General features: G+C 37.4%; 3 protein-coding genes across 9 annotated transcripts in view; 1 reads left to right on the top strand and 2 right to left on the bottom strand.

Annotated features, from left to right (window-relative positions):
- slc12a5a (solute carrier family 12 member 5a) overlaps positions 1 to 2,744 on the bottom strand; it is a 184,454-nt gene extending 181,710 nt beyond the window's left edge. For 5 of the 6 annotated variants that reach the window (XR_013192931.1, XM_077197685.1, XM_077197686.1 and 2 more), the window contains exon 1: positions 2,378 to 2,581. Coding sequence is in view for 4 of the 6 variants with exons in the window: in XM_077197685.1 (XP_077053800.1) it covers positions 2,378 to 2,501 (124 nt within the window). In the remaining 2 variants the exon portion in view is untranslated. Of the gene's footprint in view, positions 1 to 2,377 lie in introns of all 6 variants that reach the window. The other variant, XR_013192932.1, reaches the window with a different exon arrangement.
- A 1,129-nt stretch (positions 2,745 to 3,873) lies between these two features.
- On the top strand, positions 3,874 to 5,952 carry nat8l2 (N-acetyltransferase 8-like 2). Its single transcript, XM_077197724.1, has 2 exons — positions 3,874 to 4,189; positions 5,108 to 5,952. Coding segments are annotated over exons 1-2 (687 nt in total). The 5' UTR covers positions 3,874 to 4,188; the 3' UTR covers positions 5,794 to 5,952.
- A 4,779-nt stretch (positions 5,953 to 10,731) lies between these two features.
- Positions 10,732 to 24,534, bottom strand: cyp24a1 (cytochrome P450, family 24, subfamily A, polypeptide 1). Of its 2 annotated transcripts, XM_077197684.1 has the most exons (12): positions 24,093 to 24,534; positions 23,326 to 23,516; positions 23,153 to 23,246; positions 22,977 to 23,070; positions 22,795 to 22,886; positions 22,479 to 22,590; positions 15,305 to 15,450; positions 14,873 to 15,039; positions 12,300 to 12,378; positions 11,494 to 11,691; positions 11,282 to 11,391; positions 10,732 to 11,193 (listed from the first exon to the last, which is right to left on the bottom strand). In XM_077197684.1, coding segments are annotated over exons 1-12 (1,527 nt in total). In that variant the 5' UTR covers positions 24,336 to 24,534; the 3' UTR covers positions 10,732 to 11,192. The 2 variants fall into 2 exon arrangements, with proteins under 2 accessions (XP_077053799.1, XP_077053797.1); XM_077197682.1 differs by having other exon boundaries at positions 10,732 to 11,391.
- Between the last annotated feature and the right edge of the window lie 838 nt (positions 24,535 to 25,372).

The raw sequence follows: 25,372 nt of genomic DNA, 5'->3' as shown, positions 1-25,372 counted from the left end.
TAAAATAATTTCCAATGATTCACCCGGTCGAAGGCCTTAGATGCATCTAAAAAACATATAAAACATTTTTTCAGTAGCGAGTTTTTTCTCTTATAGTTGCTTAGTAGTTCCTTCAGGACATATATGCACATATCCGTACCATACTTCGGTTTAAAACCAAATTGATTATCTGCAGAGGTAATTAATTCATTAATCCTCTCAAGGAGAATTAATTCCACAACTTTTGATAATATATTAGCTAAGGCGATGGGTCTATAGTTGTCTGAGGAACCCACTTTTCCTGCTTTATCCTTAATCACAGGAATCAACATCACAGACATCATTGAGTCTGGAAGAAAGCCATGGATCATGAAGGCAGTAAAGCCTAGTGCAAGAAGTGTATATAGCCTTATGCTTGCATTTTTTAGATGTTCAGCCGAGACAGAATCCAGGCCGGTTGATTTATTAACTGCTAAGTTCCTATTAGCTTTAGAGACCTCATGAAATTTGATTGTATCTACATTGTCAACATTATCTACTTTAAAACATTTAGTCTGTACACAATTAAACAATTTTCTATAATGCATTCGCCAGAGCACAGCAATAGCAGAATTAAATACTGACAGAATTTTCATTTTTGGGTGAACTATCCCTTTAATATCAGGAGTAAACAGAGCCTGAGACCTGTCCAGGGTGGCAGAACTAAAAGCATTTGGAGTATAACTGAATATAACAATTCAAGTATATTCAAATTATTGCACTTGTTCCAATGCATATTGCTCCAAAGCAGTTTCTCAAAAAAAATAGAGCCTTATAATAGCCCTTAATTAGCAAGCAAACTTTGGCAAGAAACACCAACTCCAGTCCTTCTAACACACACTGTTTTTAGTGGGTCACTTCCTATTTCTGTCATCATCTCACATTAAAAATTCCCATCCACAGTGAAATCTGACTGCTGCAAAATCTGCTCCACAAAACTAACATCAAATATGTTCTGATGCCTCACACTGCATTTTCATTTTCAGTGTGCATATCCTGCATAGACAATTTACTTCATGTTGTTACATTTATCATTAAATTAGATAATTGCTTAATATTTATCATAGCACAATCTCAGAGAAAAAGATTTGCAAAATTCATCACAGAAAACATCAAGAGGCTAAAGATTACAGCTGAATAAAACTACCTTTAATACACCTCCTGTATGTCATACAGCTTACTGTGCCTAAAACACATTTAGCCTCATTCAATATTCAAAGGCTTCATCAAGTTTAATCAGAAGTGCCATTATGTGAAGACAACCATGCCCACGTAAGGCTAACAGACATGGCAAGACAGTGTAATGATTTCAACAAGCTTCTGAAGTGCTATGAAAAGCATTTACATGCATCGTCATACTGCATCAATTCTTTAAATCATCACTATAAGGAACTTTACACAAAACACGCACTCTCTGTTACGCTCAAGTCAGATTTGGCATTGCAGTACTGATGAAGAGACGTGAAATCGAGCAGATTATGAACCCAATATATGTCATTTTGAGTTATAGGAAGGAAAATGTACATTTGCACTGCATATAAAAGCTTCATGTCTGCTGTAGACAAATACAACCCAATGGTTCAGTGCAGTTAATGCCATATATCCTGAAGCACTGCTATACAGTATCAACACCATGTGGATTTTATTAGTCCTTATAAATGCGCATATAATCAATATAGTCTATTTATAAAAATATAGACTATATTATCATATGAAATACCTCACTTATATAGGGCATAATATATAAATCAATATAGTCTACTCCATATGAACTATATAGATATGCACTGAAAATTAAAACATATATGTATGCTAAACCAAACAAAATATATATTACATATTATATATGTTATATGGATTTGCATCTATGATATCCTGTGAAATATTAGGCTACACTCCCATTCATATTATCAAATAATGTATTCATATTGCCTATATATGAAACAGTACCCTACATTAATTGTAATATGAAATAATATTAATAAAAATGTAGTCTTTGAACTATATTAATATGCACTGGACATTATTAAAGCATTAAGTATGATGTAGAAAATTCAAACTAAAAGGTTTAGTGCATTTAATGCCATACCGACCTGGGTTACAGATATGAAAATGTGTGATGTAAAATCTGATAAGTGTATATCGATTGTTCTTACAATGAAAAAATTAAAAAAGTCTGAACCAATATCATCTATATGGTATAGGTAGGCTATAGACTGTAGTGAAGATAGTCCATCAAATGGTCATAGTCTCATTTGATGGTTGAGGGCGGCGTGTTGGATATTAATATCCCAGTCTCACATATTCCCAGCTGTTGAATGAGTTTCTCAGGCGTCAGAACATCTTAAACATCTCTCACCTTTCCCGCAGGCTTCAGCATCAGCTTGAGCAGAGCTCGGTGTCGGTGTCTCCTCATCGCCCTCGAACAGCTGGTTCACTTCCCCCTGCATGTCACCGGCAGTCACGGTGAACCTCTGGCTCATGCTGCCCGTCACCGGTGGCCTGAAGCGGCTGGATGAAGGAGGAGCTCGCCGGTGCTGCAGATGTGCAGTGATCAGCCCAGTCTCTGTTACAAGTATGAGGACTAATGTTAACGCAAGAGCATAAACGTGTGTAACTGTACGGATGAGACGAGCGTTTTATTGTTCTTTGATAAAAGATATTGAATGAGTCGCGACTCGCGAGCGGATCATCAACCGGTGTCTGGACTAACCGAACATCCGGGTCCTAAAGCCCGCGACCGATTATCAATCAGAAATAACGATTAAGCCACACAGTGTGAACACAATATGAGCTGCATTATCAACACTAACAATCATACAATATTTTAGAAGCACGGACCCCACATTCTTACTTTTAAAAGACAGGCAGCCCTACATATAGGCTATCATATACATACTGTATGTGTGTATAAATAAGACCCAATTAATATTATGTATTAATTTAAAGCTAATTTTATTTATTTATTTTAATCAATTTAAGTTAATCAATTTGTTTATTTAGTTTTTATATCTATATTTATTTAAATCGTTTATTTGAATGAATTTAGATGTATCAAATATTTATTTTATTTATTTATCTTAATAAATGCATTGTAATAAAATACATCAATGTATTATTTATTTATGTATTTAAATAAAATGATATTCATTTAAATTATTTTTTTTAATGTGGAAAATTTTATTTATTTAGTTTAATGTTATTTTATTTATTTATTTTAATAAATGTAGTGTAATAAAATGCATTCATTATTATTTTTTATTTATTTAAATCAAGTTTTATTTGCTTATTTGAATTAATTTTTTATTTTAATCAGTTTTATTTATTTAGTTTAATTTTATGTTTATTTATTTATTTATTTTATTCTTCTCTTCCACAGAACCCCTTGCACTCCCTTGTGGCCCCTGGGGGTCCTGGACCCCAGTTTGAAAACCCCTGATTTAAGCGATACGGAATCATCAAAAAGTTTCACCTTGCATTTGGTATCACCAAGAACCATAAGATCAAGATTTATAATTATAAGTTAATTTCTACTGAGACACCAAATTGAAAATGTATTGTATTCCTGCACTGTGGTTTTGCTGGGGTCAAACTGAATGGCTACCATTCACATTCAGCAAAGTGAATGCTTTATGACACCACAGAAGATTAAAGCCTCAGTTTCAGCCTATTTAGGTCAAATGAACATATTTAAACAATGGATGAAAAAATATGCTACTTTCAAAATGTCTATTATTAAGTGTGATAGCCTACAGCACATCAAGCACAAGCAGTGCGGTCAACCTCAGCAGCCGAACCGGTCAGTACCGCTAGATGGCGATAACAGCAGAACAGCGCGACTGACCTTTCAGAGGAACACATGAGTGACTGATGGTATTTCGGCACGGCACTCATTTATATCTTTCCCCAGGTGCTTGACATTTCTATGCATGTAAATAAAACTATACACTTTAAAAACAAAAACTATTTAAAAACAGGGTCTGATCTGAATCGAGAATGTCCGATCCTGTAAACTTATGCACTTTGAACTAATTAAACCTCTGATAATTTAGAGTTTGACCAGTTAGACGGGCTCTGGTTTGACACGCGCGCATCATGTGATCGACAGTGCAGGTTCTGGCAGATAGGAACCGAACCCTGATTGGAAATAAAAGGATTTTCACATTAAACAGTAAGTAGCGAACAGATCTGTCTGTCTGTCTATTCTGCACCTGCACTATTATATGAACAAGCGGTTTTTAATTGTATTTATGCTTTGCAGTGTCACCAAAACGTGAAAACTGTAATCATTCTCACCCGCACGTTGTGCTCACTCTGCCCTATAGCAGGAAATAGGTATATATAGGTATATATATGTATGTATATGTGTGCATATATATGTATATGTGTGTGTGTATGTGTATATATATATATATATATATATATATATATATATATATATATACATTGTTTGTATTTAGAAAAAAAGTTTAAAAAGTCATTGAGGGTTTACACAACAACGGTTTACTAAAAACACAAAAGTTGTTTTTCACATACAGACGGCCGCCGTCTTCAGTTTGTGTGGTTTTTGAAACCTAATAATAGATAATTTAGGGGCCATTTACATGACACTTTTAACTACTGTAAAAAAAAAAACTGAAAACTTTTTATGCGTTTTGGAGGTTCATTTACACAACACCGGCGTTTTGGTGGTATTGGCTGTTTCGGGTTTGCTGCCATTTACATTGAAGTGCAAGTTTTTTGTTGAAAACAATAAAAATTGTGCATTACGTGTTCATTTTTTAGGTGCACAGTGTTTCTTTTCAAAGTGACATCGCCATCTACTGGCCTGGCAGCGTTTTCGTTTTCGCAAAGAGAAAAACTTCATCGTTGTCATGCACTGTTAATAGACCGACCCCTCTAAATAATATATATACAGTAAAATGTTTTTTTAATATATATATTTTAAAGCTGTATTTTTATATAATATGTATATATAACATTTTACATACTATAAATTATATTATATAGGCCACTAATAAATAAATGACAGTGCATTTTCAAATTCTTTTCTGTATTTTGATGATCTCTACTTCTCGCTTTCCCCCAGTGCACAGTGTGATCCGGCGCTATCAGCCCTCAGACCGGGATGCTGTCGAAAGAGTTTTCCGAGATGGAATAGAGGAGCACATCAATCCTGCGTTCATGTACGCCATGACCCGACCGCTGCACATCACTGTGAGTCTGTTCTTCTACATCGGCTCGTATGTGTGGGGTGGACAGTCAGTGCTTCTGGCCCTGGTGTCCGGAGGAGCCTGGATAGGTCTCGTGTTCTTCTGCTGCTACGAGTTCTACGCCGGTTACGTGCGGGCCAGACTGAACACGGATATGCAAGATATTCCGGGTTACTACCTCAGTAATCCAGATAACTGCTTCTGGGTTGCCGAAGCTGAGATGAGCGGCCGGCCTCAGATTTTGGGGATGGTGGCTGTTGAAGGAAAAAATGAGCCGGGAAGTGATGGGAAAAAGTACGGCGAGGTTTACCGAATGATTGTTTCGTCCACCTGTCGGCGCACTGGTCTCGGTCGACAGCTGGCTCAAACTGCTGAAGACTTCTGTAGGGAACGTGGCTTCTCAAAGATCCAACTTTCCACCTCTTCTACGCAGAGAGCAGCCGTGGCGCTGTACTTTAAGCTGGGCTTTAAACTCATCCTGGTTCATACGCGATCTGAGTTCCCAAAGTGGATGATCTGGATGACTAGAGCCACAATTCTGACCATGGAGAAGAACATCTGATCATCTAAAGGCTGAAAGTTACTTTTGTAGTTCTGATTTATTTACTGATTTTCTTTAATAATCATAGCTTAGTAGCACTTTTTACAGAAGTTTTATAGCACTGTTTTACATCACACAAATGTAATTAAATTTGCTATTAAAGATTTTTCACTTTTCTGATTCTGGATTCTGAATAGGATTATTTTTTGCTACATATCTGTGCATTATTACAAATTATTTCTGCATTACACATGTGTAAATTTCATTACACAGCCCAGATGAAGGCCCATTTAGGGTGAAGCTGATTCATTCTCCTTACATAAATTGAATTGACACCATAAATACAGATCCTGTCCATACATAAGTGTGACTAACATTGGAAATAAATGGACATACATATACAGTTATTCATTGTAAAATGTCTCCCTCAAAGTCAGTTATCTAAACATCATAGAGCTCATTCAAAATGATGTATAGGGTGATTAACAATTAAGGTGCTTGAGCAAAAGTAATGCTACAATAGGGTGACCATATTTTGATTACCAAAAACCAGGACACTCGGCCCGGCAAACATATACTCAAATGATACTCGAAGTTTACTAAAAGATGCCTTATTAATTTCAATACATTTCAAGTAGGCTATGCCTCCTCTGTATGGATAGAAAATTGTTATATTACAAGACACAAATTCAGATAGGCTTCTCAGAGGTTACTCAACATGTTTTATTATGACAGGTTTCAAAAATAATGATAGAAATAATGTTTCTTCTGTATTAGAAAAATAAATATATAAATAATAAATAACTAAAAGAAATACCTCCAAATTGAACAAAAATAGCTCTCACAAACTAACAAAATATATTTATATCTTTAGTTTTCTTCCTCTTTATCCTGTTTTTCTTCCTCATCCTCGTTGTTTTCCCATCTATATTTTGCTGTAGAGCTGATCTTTCCCAGCATTTATTTGAAAACCAGGACATTTTCATCACTTTATAAAAACAGCCAGGACAGGACGTGAAAACAGGACATGTCCTGGGAAAACAGGACTGTTGGTCACCCAATGCTACAATAAACTCTGGATTTTAAAAAAAAATCGCTTCTGTTGTACTACTTCTAAACAGACACTAGATGGAGGCATCAACTTTAGAATGTTCATTTTACTCTATTCACTCTCAGAAAAAAAGGTACAAAAACTGTCACTGTGGCGGTACCATTTCAAAAGGAACATTTTTGTACCTAAAGTGTGCATATTGGTACCTTAAAGGTATATATCAGTACCTAAAGTGTACATATTAGTTCATAAAAGGAGTATCTTTTGAAAAGGAACTGCTCCTGTGACAGCTTTTGTACCTTTTTTTCTGAGAGTGATGGATAAAGTTCTCCGGTGGATCAGATATTTTCTCTCCAAACTGCGAGTGAGATCATTTGGCAGATGTGTAATGCTTTTACTGTTTTTACTTGTCATTTTTGTGAAATATATTACAACTTTCAGTTTTAATACCATATAAGCGATTTTCCTTTTACTCTTTAATATTTTGTTAAAGATATTAACAAAAGAATCAGAATATAACTTTCATATTTTAGTCTCCCAGCTGATCATGGTTTAGAAAATATCCCAGAGAGTATTACAGGTATTCCTCAGGAAACAAAGCTTACAGATCAATTCAAGTATAAGCAAGAAATCTTTGGCATTGGATGAAAGAATGATCTGGATCCTCCGTGCTATAGATGTTGTATACTGATTCACAGAGAGATTATACTCCACATTTATATCTCGGAGTAAAGCTGTCTTGAAGAGAATGACCTTTTAAAGATTACAAAACTTCCACATTGCTGTTGTACAGTAAAGCTTCATGAATGATAAGGAGAAAGCTGATATGGATATAGGTTGGTTTGTGTGTGTGTGTGTGTGTGTGTGTGTGTGTGTGTGTGTGTGTGTGTGTGTGTGTGTGTGTGTGTGTGTGTGAAGGGTTTCTACAGGTTAAACCAGTTTCATTCATATATGTGTGAACAATTATGTTGTCCTGCTTATATTTATGATATTGTCCGTAAGTTTGGGGTCTGTAAGATTTTAAAAAATTTTTTGGAAGAAGTCAGTTCTGCTCACCAAGTGTATACATTTATTTAATCAAATAAAAACAGTAATATTGTGAAATATTATTACAATTTCAAATAATTGTTTTCCATTAGAATATAATGTAAAATGTAATTTATTCAACATCAAACATTATTAAACATCATTACTCCAGTCTTCAGTGTCACATGATCCTTCAGAAATCACTCTAATATGTGGATTTGCTGCTCAAGAAACATTCTGATTATTATCATTGTTGAAAACAGTTGTGCTGCTTCATATTTTTGTGGAGACTGTGACTTAATGAAGAATCTTCAATAAATAGAATCTTCAAAAGAACAGCATTTATTGGAAATGGAATCTTTTGTAACATTTTAAATGTCTTTACTGTCACTTTTGATTAATGTATTTTTGCATCCCTATTTTATTACTGGATATTTTTGTTTGCTATTCTGTATGTTTTCGTAATATAAGTGAACAACTGGACAGAATTCAGTGTCTTCTTTCTATTTGTTTCTGTAGAAACTTCTAGTTCTGTATGGACTGTTGCCCATTTCTTCACTCGGGATAAAGGGCTTCGACAGGTGAATGACCCCGTGAGTAATTTGGTTTGCAATGAGAGCAACATTATGTTTTTTCATGTTGTTCATAGTTTGATTAAAGTCTTTATCCAAAACTTCAATCATGGCACTTCATGTGAAACTTGGATCTTAGTCCCACTGTTGAGATTGTTGTTATAGTTTGATGAAGCAGGAGTTATGACAGCAGCTCTACTATGAGATAAACACATGCCATAATTCAGGAAAACTATAAGATCATGACAATTTAATCACAGGAATGCCATTCCATTACAATTACAGTACTGGTTAACCAAGAATAAAGATAAACATTCAACATTTTGGATGATTTATTCACTGCTCTACGAGCGGCGGTGTTCTAATACTACTATCAACACGAGCGGCAATCAGACATTTAACTTTATTGCATTGCTCTATTGGCGTAGTGAGTTTGTTTTTGCCCTGAGCCCACACAACACGAGGTGAACGACACTGGCCTCGGGCCAAAGCAAAGGGACGTTGAGAAACTGGGGTTAAAGTTACAGTAGTTGCATGTTATATCACTTGGCAGTGTTTTTGTGTGCCTTTCTGTCAAAACATCAAGTTCATAGCTTGTGAAATGCCAGAACATGATGACATTGTTGAATCTGTGTCAGTCCAGTGTCAGCTGACGGGCTCAGAGCGGCCAATTAACCCAAACACCCCCAGCCACCCAATAAGCCCCCTGAGAACAGGTCCATACTTCATACTGGAGAATGGCCAATAGAGCAATTTTTTTTAAACTTAAAGGAAAAACAATAGTGGTAATAACAAAAATAACAATAATAATAATAATAACTTTTTTAATATTAATAATTTTGTTAATATTTTTTTCATATAATTTTTTTATAGTTTACCCTTCATACAAAGAAATGCTTGACATATCAGAACAATTTTAAATGTTCATATTAATATTAAAATAACATTATATTTATTTCTATAGTTATTCTATAGAATTAGTATAATAATTTTTTTATACTAAAAATGCTTGACGTCATAAAATAAAATACAATTTTCACGTGTATATATATATATATATATATATATATATATATATATATATATGTACACACACATACACACACTATTTTCTATAGTTATTTTTATCACTTTCCTATATATAATGTCATATATATATATATAAAGTTGGCATATATATATATATATATATATATATATATATATATGTACACACACATACACACACTATTTTCTATAGTTATTTTTATCACTTTCCTATATATAATGTCATATATATATATATATATATATATATATATATATATATATGCCAACTTTATTTAAATAGTGCATGTTATTCACAAAACACATTCTTGTTTCAAAGCAGAAAATCATGATGTTAATGTTTACAATATCTTTATGCTTTATAGTCACGGTTAGCAATATAGTTCACATTTAGTGATGATATAAGCAATCACGCACCTGAGATTTGCCATATAGTATACATCACTTCATGTGTATACACTGTATATATGCAGATAAACTTGGACATACTTATATATCCAAGTTTTTATAAAGATCTGTGTGATAATATAGTTGCATTTTGCAAAAAAAACCCCCAAAAAAACAGCCAGTCCAGCATTTTAGTGTGAAAAGTGAAATATAAATATAAACATTATATAAAAATAAAAGTATTATTTAATATATATATATATATATATATATATATATATATATATATATATATATATATATATATATATATATATTTATATATATATAATTTTTTTAAACTGTTTATTGTTTATACATACTGCATATGTTCAGTTTACAGGACTGATTTATCGGCCTATGTGAAAAGAATAAAAGGTCTTTTTGGAACAAGTATATTATTCATTTAAAGTTAATATATTTCCCCCCTTTATTAAATCAACTTCAACCTTCAATTCTATAGAGAATGAATCATTAAAGCATTAAATCATTAAAGACCTATTAAAGCTTTTTTAAATCTGATCAGTGATGGTATCAGATTGTAAAACCATTGTACACCATGAATGATTACTATAGATATACTGCTTCAAATTATGGTGCATGTCTAGAAAAACATATTAATACCGTGATACTGTTTTGTAAATGAGTGCAAAGTATTTTTAATGTGTCACACACAATGAATTCAATTCATATCAGACCACAGCATGACATTCACACTTTGTATTATAAACAAAAGTGGTTTGCGATGATGAACAATATCCAGTAAACTTCTAGATTGAAATTTTGAATGGTTTACTTTACAACAGTCACATTGTTTTCCCACCACACATACAGACATACATTAAACATATTTTATTGAGTATATAAATAGAATGTTACATTTATGTTTTATATGACATATATGTACATTTCTACACAGTTTTTGTATTAAAAAAGAGAATAAAAATAATTTTACATAATACTGTACATGGAACGATTTCAGTACAAAAAAATATAGCATAGAAAATTTTACCACCTCTACATAATAATTTTAACATTTTAGTAAAATATATTTACTGTAGTAATATAGTAGGTAGCTGCAATTATGAGAACCTTAAATATTTAATTTAGCCTGTCATTTCCATAAAGTAAATAAATAGAATAATCATATTTACTGTATGTATACTAATAGTATGAGGTATATTTTAAGTGTGAGACTGATAGATTCTGTATAGGTTAGCAGCAATATAAAGGTCTCATAATGTGTCTGATCCATTGATATGGATCATTTGTTCAGGTTAGTACTGGTACAAGGTATCTGCAACAAGAGAAGATTCTCACATGAGCATCGAACCTCTGCTAATATCTTTATGGTCTTGAACAAAACGTTTGAGTCGTTTCAGTCCCTCATCGCGGGACAAAAGCCACAGGAAGCTCTCGACTGGGAACCAGTGTTCCTGAATGCAGCGAGTCCACCGGTTCATGGTCTGTGGCCACAATCTCATAGTCACGTAGTATCTGTAATTAAAGAGCAATGAAACATTAGGACTGGGTGATGAAAACACATTCGACCTAGAAGTATTGTTAACCGTTTAATGTCCAGCTGCACTGCAAACGTACCCAGCAAAGACCCAGTTGGATCTGAAGCTCAGCGAGACGCCGGCCGATGCACATCCTCTTTCCGATCCCGAAGGGAACATGGGCGAAGGGGTTGATGGAGCCTTTATCTTCAAGCCAGCGTTCTGGTCTGAACTGCTTGCCGTTGTCAAAATACTCCTCGTTTGAACCGATAGCCTGACTGTTGATCATCAGGACGGTCTGAGGACAGAAAGAAATAGGGTTCAGTAAATATAATGCTCCAATTTCATCTCATGAACTGCTAAATATGAATGTGCATTGCATAAAATGTCTATAAAACTTCACATTTAATGTGGATAATACACTCTAAAAAATGCTGGGTTGTTTTAACCCAATTTTGGGTCAAACATGGACAAACTCGGCCATTTTGTCAAATTTTTAAATTACATTTTTAATTTGAGTTTGTCCATATTTGACCCAAAATGTATTAAAACAACCTAGCATTTTTAGAGTGTATGATGAAGTAATGAATGGGACACAAGCTAGTTACAGTCTTTTGCAAAACCCAGTAAGCTGTCTATGTAGGCAGTATTTTAAGTCAGGTGCATATGAAGAATATATTAAATCTTATCATCAAACTCTATTAGAATCAATTGTGAGTCAATTCTTTCACGAGCTTCAATGCTGCTAATGTAGAGCTTTCTAAATCAGCAGCTTATGAGCTCGTATTATAGTTATGATTAGAAGCTGCCAGTTAGACTGTAGACATCAAGACCGCTCACTAGGTTTTGGATCAGAGTTCATATAAGGGGAAGTAGTGAGCAGGACCGCTGATAATGAATACTCACTCCTTTAGGCAGAGTATAATCGCCCAGCACGGTGTCCTTGTCTAAGGTACGGCTGGTGAACGGCACAGAGGGTGAAACTCTACAAAAGAAAAAAAAACAACAACAATGAACCTCTTGCTGTTGAGAATTCCAGAGAATTTCCATCTTTTGCATGCATGAGACTGTAAGCTGAATGGTATGAGGCACTTTATGGCGCTTATGCAAGTCAAGGCTAGATAATCCCACAAATACACCATCAACATTCACAGCACATGCTTCAGCATTATCCTTCTTTAATGTCCAAGGACATGTCTTCCTGTAACGCATGACTGTCGACTGGAACATGAGAGTGTGAGGGTATAAACATGACTTCCATGTGCTCGGGACTATTATTATGTCACCTGACTGGACCTGGTAATAACATCATATGAACTTTTACAGCTGATTCCACACATTCATCAGAACAGTGCTGGGATGGATGGATACATTTTTTTTTAAAATAAAGGTTTTGAAATGGGGTTTTTATAGCCTATTTTTGCTTCCCCAAAGAACCTTTCAGTTAACCATTTTTAAAAGTTAAAGAACATTTTAATAATCTAAAGAACCTTTTGTGCGATGGAATGTTACCATGAATGTTTAAGGCTCTTCATTGGACCATCAATGCCAAAAAATAACCTTTATTTTTAAAGGTGTAAGAAATATTTGGGTTCCCAAAAGAACCTTTAGGTGAACAGTTCTTAAATGAAGCATTTTAATAAACTAAAGAACCTTTTTCCCGTAAATTTTTTTTTGTGCATTGGAAAGATTTAACACTCTTAAAAACAAAGGTTCCAAAAGGGAGTTTTTGCAGGGATGCAATATAATGTAACACCATTTTGGGTTCCTCAAAACATCTTTCAGTTTTTCTTAGTGTGAAGAATATTTTAAAAATGTAAAGAAACTTTTTCCAGTATAAAAACCTTTTGTAATGTTTTGAAAGGTTCCATGGATTTTACAGATACTTCGTGGAATCATAGATGCCAATAAAGTACCTTAATTTTTTAAGTTAGTAGGAACCATTTTGGTTCCCCAGAGAACATTTCAGTAAACCATTTTTAAAAGTTAAAGAACCATTTTCTTGTGTAAAGAACATTTTAATAATCTAAAGAACTTTTTGTGCAATGGAAAGACTCCACGAATGTTAAAGGTTCTTCATTGGAACGATCAATGCCAATAAAGAACCGTCATTTTTAACAGTGAAAGAACCACTTTAAGTTCCCGAAAAACTTTTCAGTGAGCAGTTCTTAATATTTTTTTCTTTGTATGAGGAACAATTCAATAATCTGCAGAACTCTTTTTCTTTAAAGGACGATTTGTGGAATAGAAAGGATCCATGAATGTTATTAAAGGTTCTTGATGGAACCATTGATGCCAAAAAAAGAAACAGTATTTTTAAGGGTGTAAGAACCATTTTGGTTTCCCCAAAGAATTTTCCAGAACCTTTTGTGCAACGAAAAGATTCCACACACGAAATAAAGATCCTTTACTGACATTGATGGTTCCATCAAGAACCTTAAATAGGGCTAGTTCACCCAAAAATGAAAATGCTGTCAGTAATTACTCCCCCTCATGTTGTTCAACCCCATAAAACCTTCGTTCATCTTCGGAACACAAATTAAGATATTTTTGATTAAATCTGAGAGCTGGATCACTCCTCCATAGGCTTCTAAGGGATTGAAAAGTTATTAAAAACATCGTTAAAATAGTCCAAGTGACTACAGTGGCTCAATCTTAAGTTTATCAAGGGACGAGAATACTTTTTGTGCGCAATCTTAATTACGTCACACGCATCACACACATGACCAGCGTCGGCCAATAGTGAGCCTGCGTGTGACATACAACACAGAAACACTACACTATTACACTAGTGAACTGACTCGAGGCCCACAGAGAAGGAAATGAATAGTTGAAATAAAGTCCTTGTTTTTGTGTTTTTTGCGCACAAAAAGTATTTTCGTCGCTTGATAAACTTAAGATTGAGCCATTGAGTCACTTGGACTATTTTAACGATGTCTTTAATGACTTTTCGGGGAACAAGTGTCAATCCCTTAGAAGCCTATGGAGGAGTGATCCAGCTCTCAGATTTAATCAAAAATATCTTAATTTGTGTTCCGAAGATGAACGAAGGTCTTACGGGGTTGGAACAACATGAGGGAGAGTAATTACTGACAGAACTTTCATTTTTGGGTGAACTAGCCCTTTAAGATCCATGGATGCTTTCTATTCAACAAAAGGTTCTTTATAGTGGAAAAGGGTTCCGTAGAGGGTTCTGTCATTCTTTGGGAAAGCAAAAAACTTTTGGAATCTATTTAGAGTGCATGAATTTTAAAGGTTCTTCATGGAATCATCGATGCCAATAAAGAACCTTTATTTTTAAGAGTGTAAAGTGGATTGTCTCAACCAGTATTAAAGGAAAACCTTTCAATTAAATCAAAAGAAAGACACGATATTTGTGTCTTATAATATAAGTGATATTTTGCATATGTAAAATCGGTTTTAAGAGCAATTAAGCACATTTTGGGGTGAAACGTGACCCATCGAGCGCTCATGCTCACCTCATGGACTCCTTCAGGCAGGCTTTGAGGTAGGGCATGTTCTTGATGTGTTCGGCACGAGGCGTCTTCCCAGCAGGCACCACGTCTCGGATCTCCTTCAGAAGTTTTCCTTGGGCGCAGGGGTTTCGGGAGAGGTTGAAAATAACCCACAACATGCTATTAGCCGTCTGCAGGAGAAAAACAAGAAGGATTTGCTTGGTCAATCAGGACACACTGTACAGTATTCCTCCAGCAGAACAATTAACGCTCGCCCTGCCTCATTCTTCTGACTTATGTGCTTGAGTGAACTAAGCCTGGATAAGAGCAGAACAAAGACGAGTTAAATCAACTGTTTTTTTTAGCTCGCCTGCGTGTGACTGGAAAACAAGCTCGCTGAAAAACAGGCTTGTTTGTCTAGGGTTGTGAGAGTTGGTGTGTGTTGCGAATGCGTACCGTCTCCACTCCTCCGACCTGAAGTTCTGTCGTGGCGGCGTACAGCTCCTTCTTGGTGAGGTGGTTCTGGTGGAAGATATCGCAGAGGAAATCGTCCGCTTTGCCTTTTGAGTGGCTCTTCAGGTTCTTGTCGATGTAAAGTTTAGCTGTTAAGATGATAGGTTGCTTTAGTAATTGGTAACATTTCTGATGGATGCTTTTTAATAAAAGTGTGTGCTTTCTTAAATGGTATTTCATGAAAATGTAAGTGTATAAAACATGCTATTTGCTCAATAATATTTATTTAATGGTGTCCTTTATTGAAGGTTATGTTCACCAAAGCTGCATTTATTTGAAGGAAAATACAGTAAAAATAGAAATATTGTGAAATACTGTTTTAATATGTTTCAAAATATTAATTATTCCTGTGATCAAAGCTGAATTACTCCAGTCTTCACTGTCACATGATCCTTCAAAGATCATTCTAATATGATGATTTGCTGCTCAAAAAATAATTCACTGGAAAAAAATTACAATTTCAGCTTTAAATTTTCAGTTCAGTTTCTGCCTTAAATTTTTCAAATAGGCTGTTCAACTTAAATTATATTAAACTGTGAAAAAAGAGGTTAATCTTGTATAACTAATGAAAAGTTGAAATTGCTTAGATTATTTTGATGAGTTAAAGTAGTCAAAACATAAGTTACCATGACTTACTGATCATATCATTATTTACAGTGTTCTTTTTATTATGAATATTGAAAAGAGCTAGTGTCCCTTTAAATGCCTATTTGCTGAATTAATCTTACTGACATACTATATAAAACATAAATGCATATTATCCATTTTTAAATAGACTTTCATTGCTATAATATGCATATATATATATATATATATATATATATATATATATATATATTCATATTGGTCAATTTTAAAAAAACTGACTGAAATAACTTATATTTGCGGTAGGTGGTATGCCATACGGAACCGTTGCCACTGAAACTGCATATTAACGCACCAGTGGGGCTCGACAGCCTTAGTCAAACGGGTTGGTGCGTATGGTTGGGTTGCGGAGAGATTGTGAGATTGTGGTTAGGTCTCAGCAGCACTGTTGGTTTATTTGTAGAGGTTGTATAGTATTTACAGTCATTACGTTCCTGTGTATATTGCGTGAATGACGGGTGGTTGGGCAGATATTGTGTTTTGCGGTAGGTGTTATGCCATACGGAACCATTGCCACTGAAACTGCATATTAACGCACCAGTGGGGCTCGACAGCCTTAGTCAAACGGGTTGGCGCGTATGGCTGGGTTGCGGAGAGATTGTGAGATTGTGGTTAGGTCTCAGCAGCAAGAGGGAAGTAGAGGTCAGTAAGCTGGGCTGAGTTGAGTGGGGGACGGAGGGGGGTGACTCTGGGACGCCAGAGTCACTGTTGAGCCCTCTTGAGGTGTCGTGTGCTAGTCGACGAAACACTGAGGACGGAAGGTGCCCACTTGAAGACCCTAGAGATGTTCCCTACTCCGCTCAATCCAGAGGGTTGTTATGGGGGGACCGCACTGTGGCTGCAGCCGTTGTGTGTGCTGACGCGCAAATACACTATTAACACCAGACAGAAGGAGATTCACGTCACCAGATGGAAAGAAGCGTAAATGGATGGAGAAGCCTAGGTTACTGTAAAGCTACGTCTTAGTTGGTGCTTACCTTGGCGAAAGCCGAGTACAAATCAGCATGAAGTTTTAACATCTACTCTCGTGTAATGGAAATCATGAAGATCTGGATACGTCCAGTGACTGCGGTGAATAGTGCTGCTGGCAACAAGGGAAAGACCTTCTGACAGCCTGGAGAGACAGCTGACAGGAGGAAAGAGACCCCAATGGGGCTGGTAAGGGTTAGCTACCCTTGTCGGCAGTATCCAGCTCTGTGTTTACAGGATGCTGGAGACACCCGCCCAAGGCTTCTGAAAAATTAAAGAGGAAAATACCCCTAGAGTCTGCGAGAGCACGGGCGGAAGATGACTCAATGGTGGACAACATGGTTAACGACTTTGGAATGGAAACGGATATGAGTATGGAGAGTACTTCACAAAAGACTAGTTCAGGTTCAGCAGTTAGCAAAGCCATTGAACTCCAAGCTTGTGTCTGTGGCTGGAGCAAGGCGACAACGGTCAGGGGTTTGAAGATTCATCAAGGGAAAATGAAATGCTTGAGGGAGAAGGGACAAGGGCCTCGCATTGATCAGTACTTCTTACGGAGTCAGTCAAGTCAGTCGAATGAAATCCAGCGACAGGAAGCAAACCACAGTTCGCAGGATATCAGCACCCCTGTCATAGAGGAGATGAGGGTTTGCACAGTTAGTGATGAACACATTGATTCTTGTGAACCCGGTCAGACTAACCAGCATAAGAGAGAAAAGAACCTCAACGGGCATAGGCCTGGAGTTAGATGGCCAAGAGCTAGTGAGAAAACTGCATGGGACACGGTAAACACAGATCTATGCTTTGCATTGGAAAGATTAACTGGTACAGTTGAAAAGAAGCTGGATAAATTTGGGGACATCATTTACGCATATGGAAGTGAGAGGTTTGGTGTGGAAAAAAGGAAGGAAAAAGTACAAATACTCCTGGATTGTCTAGACGGCAGCAGAAAATTGAAGGGTTAGTTAGAGAAAGGAGACAGCTGAGGAACCAATGGAAAAGAGCGGAACAAAGTCAGAAGGAGGGACTCAATCTCTTACAAAGGGCCATAAAAGATAAGCTTGCAACATTACGCAGAGCTGAGCGCCTACGGAAACGCCTCAAAAAGAAGGAACGTGCGAGGGCTAATTTCTATAAAGATCCATTCAAATTCATAAAGAAGTTATTCACCAGTGAGAAGAATGGCACTTTAAAAGCATCTAGGGTTGAGCTAGAGAGATATTTGGAGGAAACGCATACAGATGCAAAAAGGCATGAGCCTATGTCAATTCCGTCAGACATCCCACCTGTCAATCCACCAGAATACCAAATGGAGGTCTGTGCACCTAAGTGGAAAGAGATAGAGCAGGTTGTGAGAAAGGCAAGGGCTTCATCATCTCCAGGGCCTAATGGAGTTCCGTACAGAGTGTACAAGAGTGCTTCAGGAGTTCTAAGGATTCTGTGGAAATTGATAAAAGTGGCTTGGGAAAAGCAGGTTGTACCTAGATCATGGCGCCGAGCAGGGGGAGTCTTTATACCCAAAGAAAAAGATGCTACAAGCATCAGTCAGTTTCGGCCTATTTCACTATTAAACGTCGAAGGCAAAATTTTCTTCAGCATTATTGCTCAGAGATTGTCAACCTACCTATTAAAGAATGGCTTCATTGACACTTCAGTTAAAAAAACGGGCATTCCAGGATTCTCAGGATGCTTAGAACATATCAGTGTTATCTGGCAACGAATACAATCAGCTAAAAAGGAGAGGAAGGAGCTCCACGTGACATTCCTGGATTTGGCTAATGCATATGGTTCAGTGCCACATGAGCTTCTTTGGGCATCATTTGATTTTTTCAGGGTACCGATGTCGATAACAAATTTAGTGAAAGCCTATTTTGGAGATTTGCAATTTAGTTTCTCAACTCCAGAATTCAGCACTACATGGCAATGCTTAGAGGTTGGAATAATGGCAGGATGCACCATTTCTCCACTGGCTTTTACCATGGCAATGGGAGTAATCATTAGGGCATCAAAATGGGTAGTAGGAGGAGAGCGCTTGGCTTCTGGGATGCGACTACCACCAATCAGAGCATACATGGATGACATGACAACCATGACTACAACGGTAGCCTGCACTAATCGGTTATTGGGGAAGTTAACAGATAATATTGAATGGGCACGAATGCAATTTAAGCCCTCTAAATCAAGGAGCATCTCAATAGTTAAAGGCAAGGTAGTAGATAAAATATTCTTCATTAATGGTGATGCAATACCAACAGTTTCTCAGAAGCCAGTGAAGAGTCTAGGGAGATGGTACGATGGGGATCTAAAGGACACAGTTCGAGTGGGAGAAGTTAGACGACAAGCAGTGGAAGGGTTGAAGAGCATAAACAGCTGTGCTCTACCAGGCAAACTAAAACTCTGGTGCTTTCAGTTTGGTCTACTGCCAAGGTTGCTGTGGCCACTGACTGTGTACGAGGTTTCTTTGACAAAAGTGGATAAGCTGGAAGCGTTAATAAGTTCATACATCAGGAAATGGTTGGGAGTTCCACGCTGCCTCAGCAGAGTGGGACTTTATAGTAAAGGAGTATTGCAGCTGCCAGTCTCTGCTTTAACCGAGGAGTTTAAGTGTGCCAAGGTCAGACTGGAAATGACTTTAGCAGAGTCACGCGACAAATGTGTAAGGGAGGCAGCCCCTGTGGTAAAAACTGGTAGAAAGTGGTCAGCAAAGAAATCTGTAGTAGAGGCAAAGGCTGACCTTCAAATTGGGGATATCGTGGGACAGGTACCGCATGGAAGAGGGGGTTTTGGGCTCAGTTTAGCTCCTCCTAAATGGCACAAGGCAGGCCCAGCTCAAAGGAGGAAGCTGGAAGTCAACGAGGTGCGAAAGCAGGAGGAGAGGATGAGATGTATAAGTGCCATTTCCCAGGCCAAGCAGGGAGAGTGGATGAGATGGGAGAGTGTGGAACAACGAAAAATGGGCTGGCAAGACCTTTGGTCAATGGAAGAGAGTAGGATCAGTTTCCTTATTAGGTCAACATATGATGTACTCCCATCACCGCAGAACCTAAACCTCTGGGTAGGAGAGGATCCCTCTTGTCCTTTGTGTTCATCACCTGCCACATTAAGGCACATTTTGACAGGATGTAAGGTGGCTCTTAGCCAAGGTCGGTTTACTTGGCGCCATGACCAAGTATTGCGATGTTTGGCTTTAGCATTGGAAGGCAAGCGTAGTATGACCAATAAGTTGCCGCCTGTTCTAGCAAAACATTACACGTAGAAGACAATATTCCTCCGCCCAGGCGAGCAACCACCAAGAAAAGGTGCTAACACCAATTCTCGCCCAGGACAACTGGAAGCTGCTAGGGACTGGAAGATGCTGGCTGATCTTGATCAACGGCTTATTTTTCCACCTGAGATTGCCACCACTAACCTACGACCAGATATTGTTTTGTGGTCTGGATCAGCACGCATTGTTCAACTGATAGAGTTAACAATGCCATGGGAGGATGCGGTAGATGAGGCATATGAGAGGAAGAAATTGCGGTATGCTCATCTGGCCACTGAAGCAGAACAGCGAGGATGGAGAGTCCAGGTTTATCCAGTGGAAGTGGGTTGTCGAGGTTTTGTGGCACACTCTACAACCCGGTTCCTCAGAGACGTCGGATTCAGTGGTCAAGAGTTGCGTCGCACAGTAAAGAACTTATCTGAAGCAGCAGAAAGGAGCAGCAACTGGCTGTGGTTGAGACGGAAAGATTCTAGCTGGCTGAGTACAGGCCGCCATGCTACGGTTTCGTAGAATTCTTGAAAACTTGAAGGGTGTTAGTTTATTTGTATAGGTTGTATAGTATTTACAGTCATTACGTTCCTGTGTATATTGCGTGAATGACGGGATGTTGGGCAGATATTGTGTTTTGCGGTAGGTGGTATGCCATACGGAACCGTTGCCACTGAAACTGCATATTAACGCACCAGTGGGGCTCGACAGCCTTAGTCAAACGGGTTGGCGCGTATTGTTGGGTTGCGGAGAGATTGTGGTTAGGTCTCAGCAGCACTGTTGGTTTATTTGTAGAGGTTGTATAGTATTTACAGTCATTACGTTCCTCTGTATATTGCGTGAATGACGGGTGGTTGGGCAGATATTGTGATTTGCGGTAGGTGGTATGCCATACGGAACCGTTGCCACTGAAACTGCATATTAACGCACCAGTGGGGCTCGACAGCCTTGGTCAAACGGGTTGGCGCGTATGGTTGGGTTGCGGAGAGATTGTGAGATTGTGGTTAGGTCTCAGCAGCACTGTTGGTTTATTTGTAGAGGTTGTATAGTATTTACAGTCATTACGTTCCTGTGTATATTGCGTGAATGACGGGTGGTTGGGCAGATATTGTGTTTTGCGGTAGGTGGTATGCCATACGGAACCGTTGCCACTGAAACTGCATATTAAAGCACCAGTGGGGCTCGACAGCCTTAGTCAAACGGGTCGGCGCGTATGGTTGGGATGCGGAGAGATTGTGAGATTGTGGTTAGGTCTCAGCAGCAAGAGGGAAGTAGAGGTCAGTAAGCTGGGCTGAGTTGAGTGGGGGACGGAGGGGGGTGACTCTGGGACGCCAGAGTCACTGTCGAGCCCTCTTGAGGTGTCGTGGGCTAGTCGACGAAACACTGAGGACGGAAGGTGCCCACTTGAAGACCCTAGAGATGTTCCCTACTCCGCTCAATCCAGAGGGTTGTTATGGGGGGACCGCACTGTGGTTGCAGCCGTTGTGTGTGCTGACGCGCAAATACACTATTAACACCAGACAGAAGGAGATTCACGTCACCAGATGGAAAGAAGCGTAAATGGATGGAGAAGCATAGGTTACTGTAAAGCTACGTCTTTAGTTGGTGCTTATCTTGGCGAAAGCCGAGTACAAATCAGCATGAAGTTTTAACATCTACTCTCGTGTAATGGAAATCATTATGCTTTATGTATTATGCAAAGCACTTTAAATTATCACTGTGAAATGTTTCATTTAAATAAACTAATAATTTTATTTGTATTATGTATTTGTAATATTTTTATATATTTGTTTAATATTCAGTATTCAGAGGTATATGTATATATCCTTGTATACTTTCAACCAAATGCAGAAATGTAAATGACTAATTGTTAATTAAAAACTGCTATGGTGTCAGCACTTTGTCTAAATGGTCAGCCTACATGTGTCGGGCTGCTTGAACTTGTCCAGCACATGTTTAGCTGCGGGAAAGATGAAGTATTTGTAATAGTGTGACAGGTGTCTGTCAGTGACACAACAAACTGAGAGTAATTCAGTCTCGCGTCAACATTCCTACCGCCTCTCTCTCTCTCTCTCTCTCTCTCTCTCTCTCTCTGCTGGTATACAAATATTTGGCTGGGTTCTCTTAGGTCACCGTGTTTACTACCATGGTTACTCTCTCTCTCTCTCTCTCTCTCTCTCTCTCTCTCTCTATCTCGCTGTGCACACTCTTCTTCTTCACACGTCACTTGATCAAGGAACTCTTTAGTACCTGTGCTAAAAATACGGTCCCATGCCGCTGTGTGGTCTTTCCATGTTTTCGTATTCAGAATCCTGTGAAGCGCCACGGGCGTCACCATCATTGTCCCAAAGGTGCTCATCATCTGAAAGTGAGAAAACACCATCTGTTTTTTAACTATGGCTTTGCATCTTTGATATATAGATATAGATAGATATATTTCTAATGCCTCAGAACGCAGATAAGGAGATGTGGATAAAGCTTAACTTTCATCATTTTCATCAATAGTTTAAACAGTGAGCGTTCAATGTTCAAAATATTGATTGGGTCAAAGATATGGTCAATTTACCGTTTTTATCGACGTGATGAAATTCATGGCCTCCTCGCTGACACTGTCTTGCAAGAGCCCAAAACGTGTGTCATAAAGCACATAGCAAATGGCTATAAGACCAAAAGAGAGAGAAACATTAAATGCATTTCATTATAGCAATGCAGTATAGTATATGTGGGAAGTGTTGCAGGAAAACTCACTTTCAAAGGACCACTTGTTCAGTTCAAAATACAAATCATTGATCTTTCCATTGACATGGGCTCTTCCGATCCTCTTTATCAAATCAGCTGAAACCTTAAAGACAACAAGCAGTCATATACGTGCATAGACGTGAATGATACAGTGCGTGAACTGATGTTTATCAAGCACAACTCACTTCATTGATTTTCCCATCCAGTTTCATGACTTCGGTTGGTTTCATGAGTTTCTGCTGGAAAGCGCTGCGCACCCGCTGCCAGTCCTTCCCTTCTCTGCAAATACATCAGTTTCAAATACCACAACTGTCCTGAAATAACCAACCAAATCTTGTAAGAGAACCAGAATATTTACAGTATGAGCAGCCCATAAGCCTCGTCCCGCATGTCTCTGTAGGCTTTCCATGGTTTGATCTCCAGTCTCTGAGGATAGCTGCCCTCCTTCCTGTAAAGAGCCTCCAATAAACTTGGAGCCCCAATGTGAACCGACTCAAAAGAGCCCAGCTTCATCCGGAAGATCTTCCCAAACTTCTTATGGTAATCGACCTGAGGTCAAAAAGAACAGAGAAAATAAAACACTTAAAACAGAGGAAATGTACAGATACAAACACATGTGCGTGTGTGTGTGTGTGTGTGTGTGTGTGTTTTAAATAAAGTAAAAAGTTTACCTAATTAAGTTGAATTAAGTTAAAGTTAATTTATAGTGTACATTTAAATAAGAAAAATATAAATGAAAAGCCCCCACAAATTTTAATAAAATCATATTCAAATAATAATAATAATTATTATTATAATAATTAATAATAATAATAATTATTAATATTATTATTATTATTAATACAAGAAAAGCCTTTTTAATAGTATATTTCATCAACATTTTGATTCAAAAATAGGCATATAGGCACATTGTTAAAACATAATTTAAAAGTGTTTTTATATATAAATTTGACACAACAAAGTTATTTTAAAATCATTAAAATATATAAGGACATAAATGAATATATATATATATATATATATATATATATATATATATATATATATATATATATATATATATATATAATTTATTTATTTAAATTTTTTTGGTAATGCGTAATAGGCTAATGCAGATGTTCATACCAGCGCCTCGTGTTGTCTCTTTAAGCCTCCTTTCCGGAGCACCTCGATGAGGCTGCCGAACAGCGGCCAGTTTGTTGGTCCAGGAATGGAGTCGAGACTGTGCGCGCATGGCGCGCTCCCGCCAGCATCCTTCGAGTCCAGCACGCACACGGAGGATGTGGGCTTACAGTGCTGAAGCCCCACAGACGACTTCTTCTTCAGTAGCTCCAGAATCTGAGGACCTTTCTGGATATGCACTCTCATCTTAAAGCGTGCGTAAAACGACGTGCGTAAAAGTGTCAGTGGAGTTTGTCTTAGATGCCACTATATATATATATATATATATATACTCTCGGCTGTGTTTACCTCGGTCGGACGCGGCGACCAATCAGGAATCGTGTGTGGAAGTCGAGCCCACCATTCATTTATGGATCTACGTTGTTGAGTAGCCTATCGCATGACCCCGCACAGACCGAGGAAGTGCCCTCAAACGCGCTTTATAAATAAACATAACGGAGGTGAGGCGGTTCGCTTTGAGCTGGCCTCAACTCCTCTCTCTGAGTCAACACTGAGACCGCAAATATTTACTCAGCAGCTCCTGTTGCGCTCCTGGCCAAAGGCGATCGGCAATCGCGTTGTTTGTACAGTATTTGCGATGGAGCCATGGAACATTTCGACGTGGAATTTCATTGATGACATCTCACATTTCATCATCGTTAAGCATCATTATGCATGTACGTGCAGCACTTGATTGATAATACCGCAAACAAACTTTGAGAAGATAAGGTTCTAAAAGCTTTTTGCATTGAGATAAGTTCATTTATTGAAATCAGAATAGTTGATAAATGACATGGATGTGTCCATGAATGTCAACATTTTAGATTAAGAAGTTGCATGTGTGTATGAGAGGAAAGTGCATATTCATATAAAGAAAACAAAATAACTAAACTTCACTAAAATAACTGATTCACTAAGTTAATTTATAGCATATACATAAGAAAAATCTAAATTAGGCTAAAAGAGCACACACATTGAAATAAAATCAAGCATTTATATTATAATTGCAAGGCAAGTCATACTATTTTTTATTTGTATATTGTATTTTATACACTGATTCAAATTACTTTAATAAACAGATATAAAATTAACGTTAAAATAATGACTAAATAATAAAAGTTTATGTTTTTTAAAATTACTAAAATTATAAAATAAAAAGGAATAGATTAGTTTAAAATCATAAGGACAATGAAAATAAAATAACTTTTATAATGCATAATAATACAGAGGTTCCATAGTTGATA

This window comes from Siphateles boraxobius, unplaced genomic scaffold (genome assembly GCF_051911475.1).
Source record: "Siphateles boraxobius isolate OS27281-9 unplaced genomic scaffold, OSU_SipBor_1 41, whole genome shotgun sequence".
In the NCBI taxonomy this organism is placed as follows: Eukaryota; Metazoa; Chordata; class Actinopteri; order Cypriniformes; family Leuciscidae; genus Siphateles; species Siphateles boraxobius.
This window is presented reverse-complemented; position numbering and strand designations above follow the sequence as displayed.

Excerpts from the sequence above, each read along its gene's own strand:
- cyp24a1 (XM_077197682.1), bottom strand. The coding sequence starts at position 24,335 with ATGAGAGTGCATATCCAGAAAGGTCCTCAGATTCTGGAGCTACTGAAG. Across the intron at positions 23,071-23,152 it reads TGGATGGGAAAATCAATGAA|GTTTCAGCTGATTTGATAAA; the intron begins GTGAGTTGTGCT and ends GTTGTCTTTAAG. Across the intron at positions 22,887-22,976 it reads GAACAAGTGGTCCTTTGAAA|CCATTTGCTATGTGCTTTAT; the intron begins GTGAGTTTTCCT and ends TTGGTCTTATAG.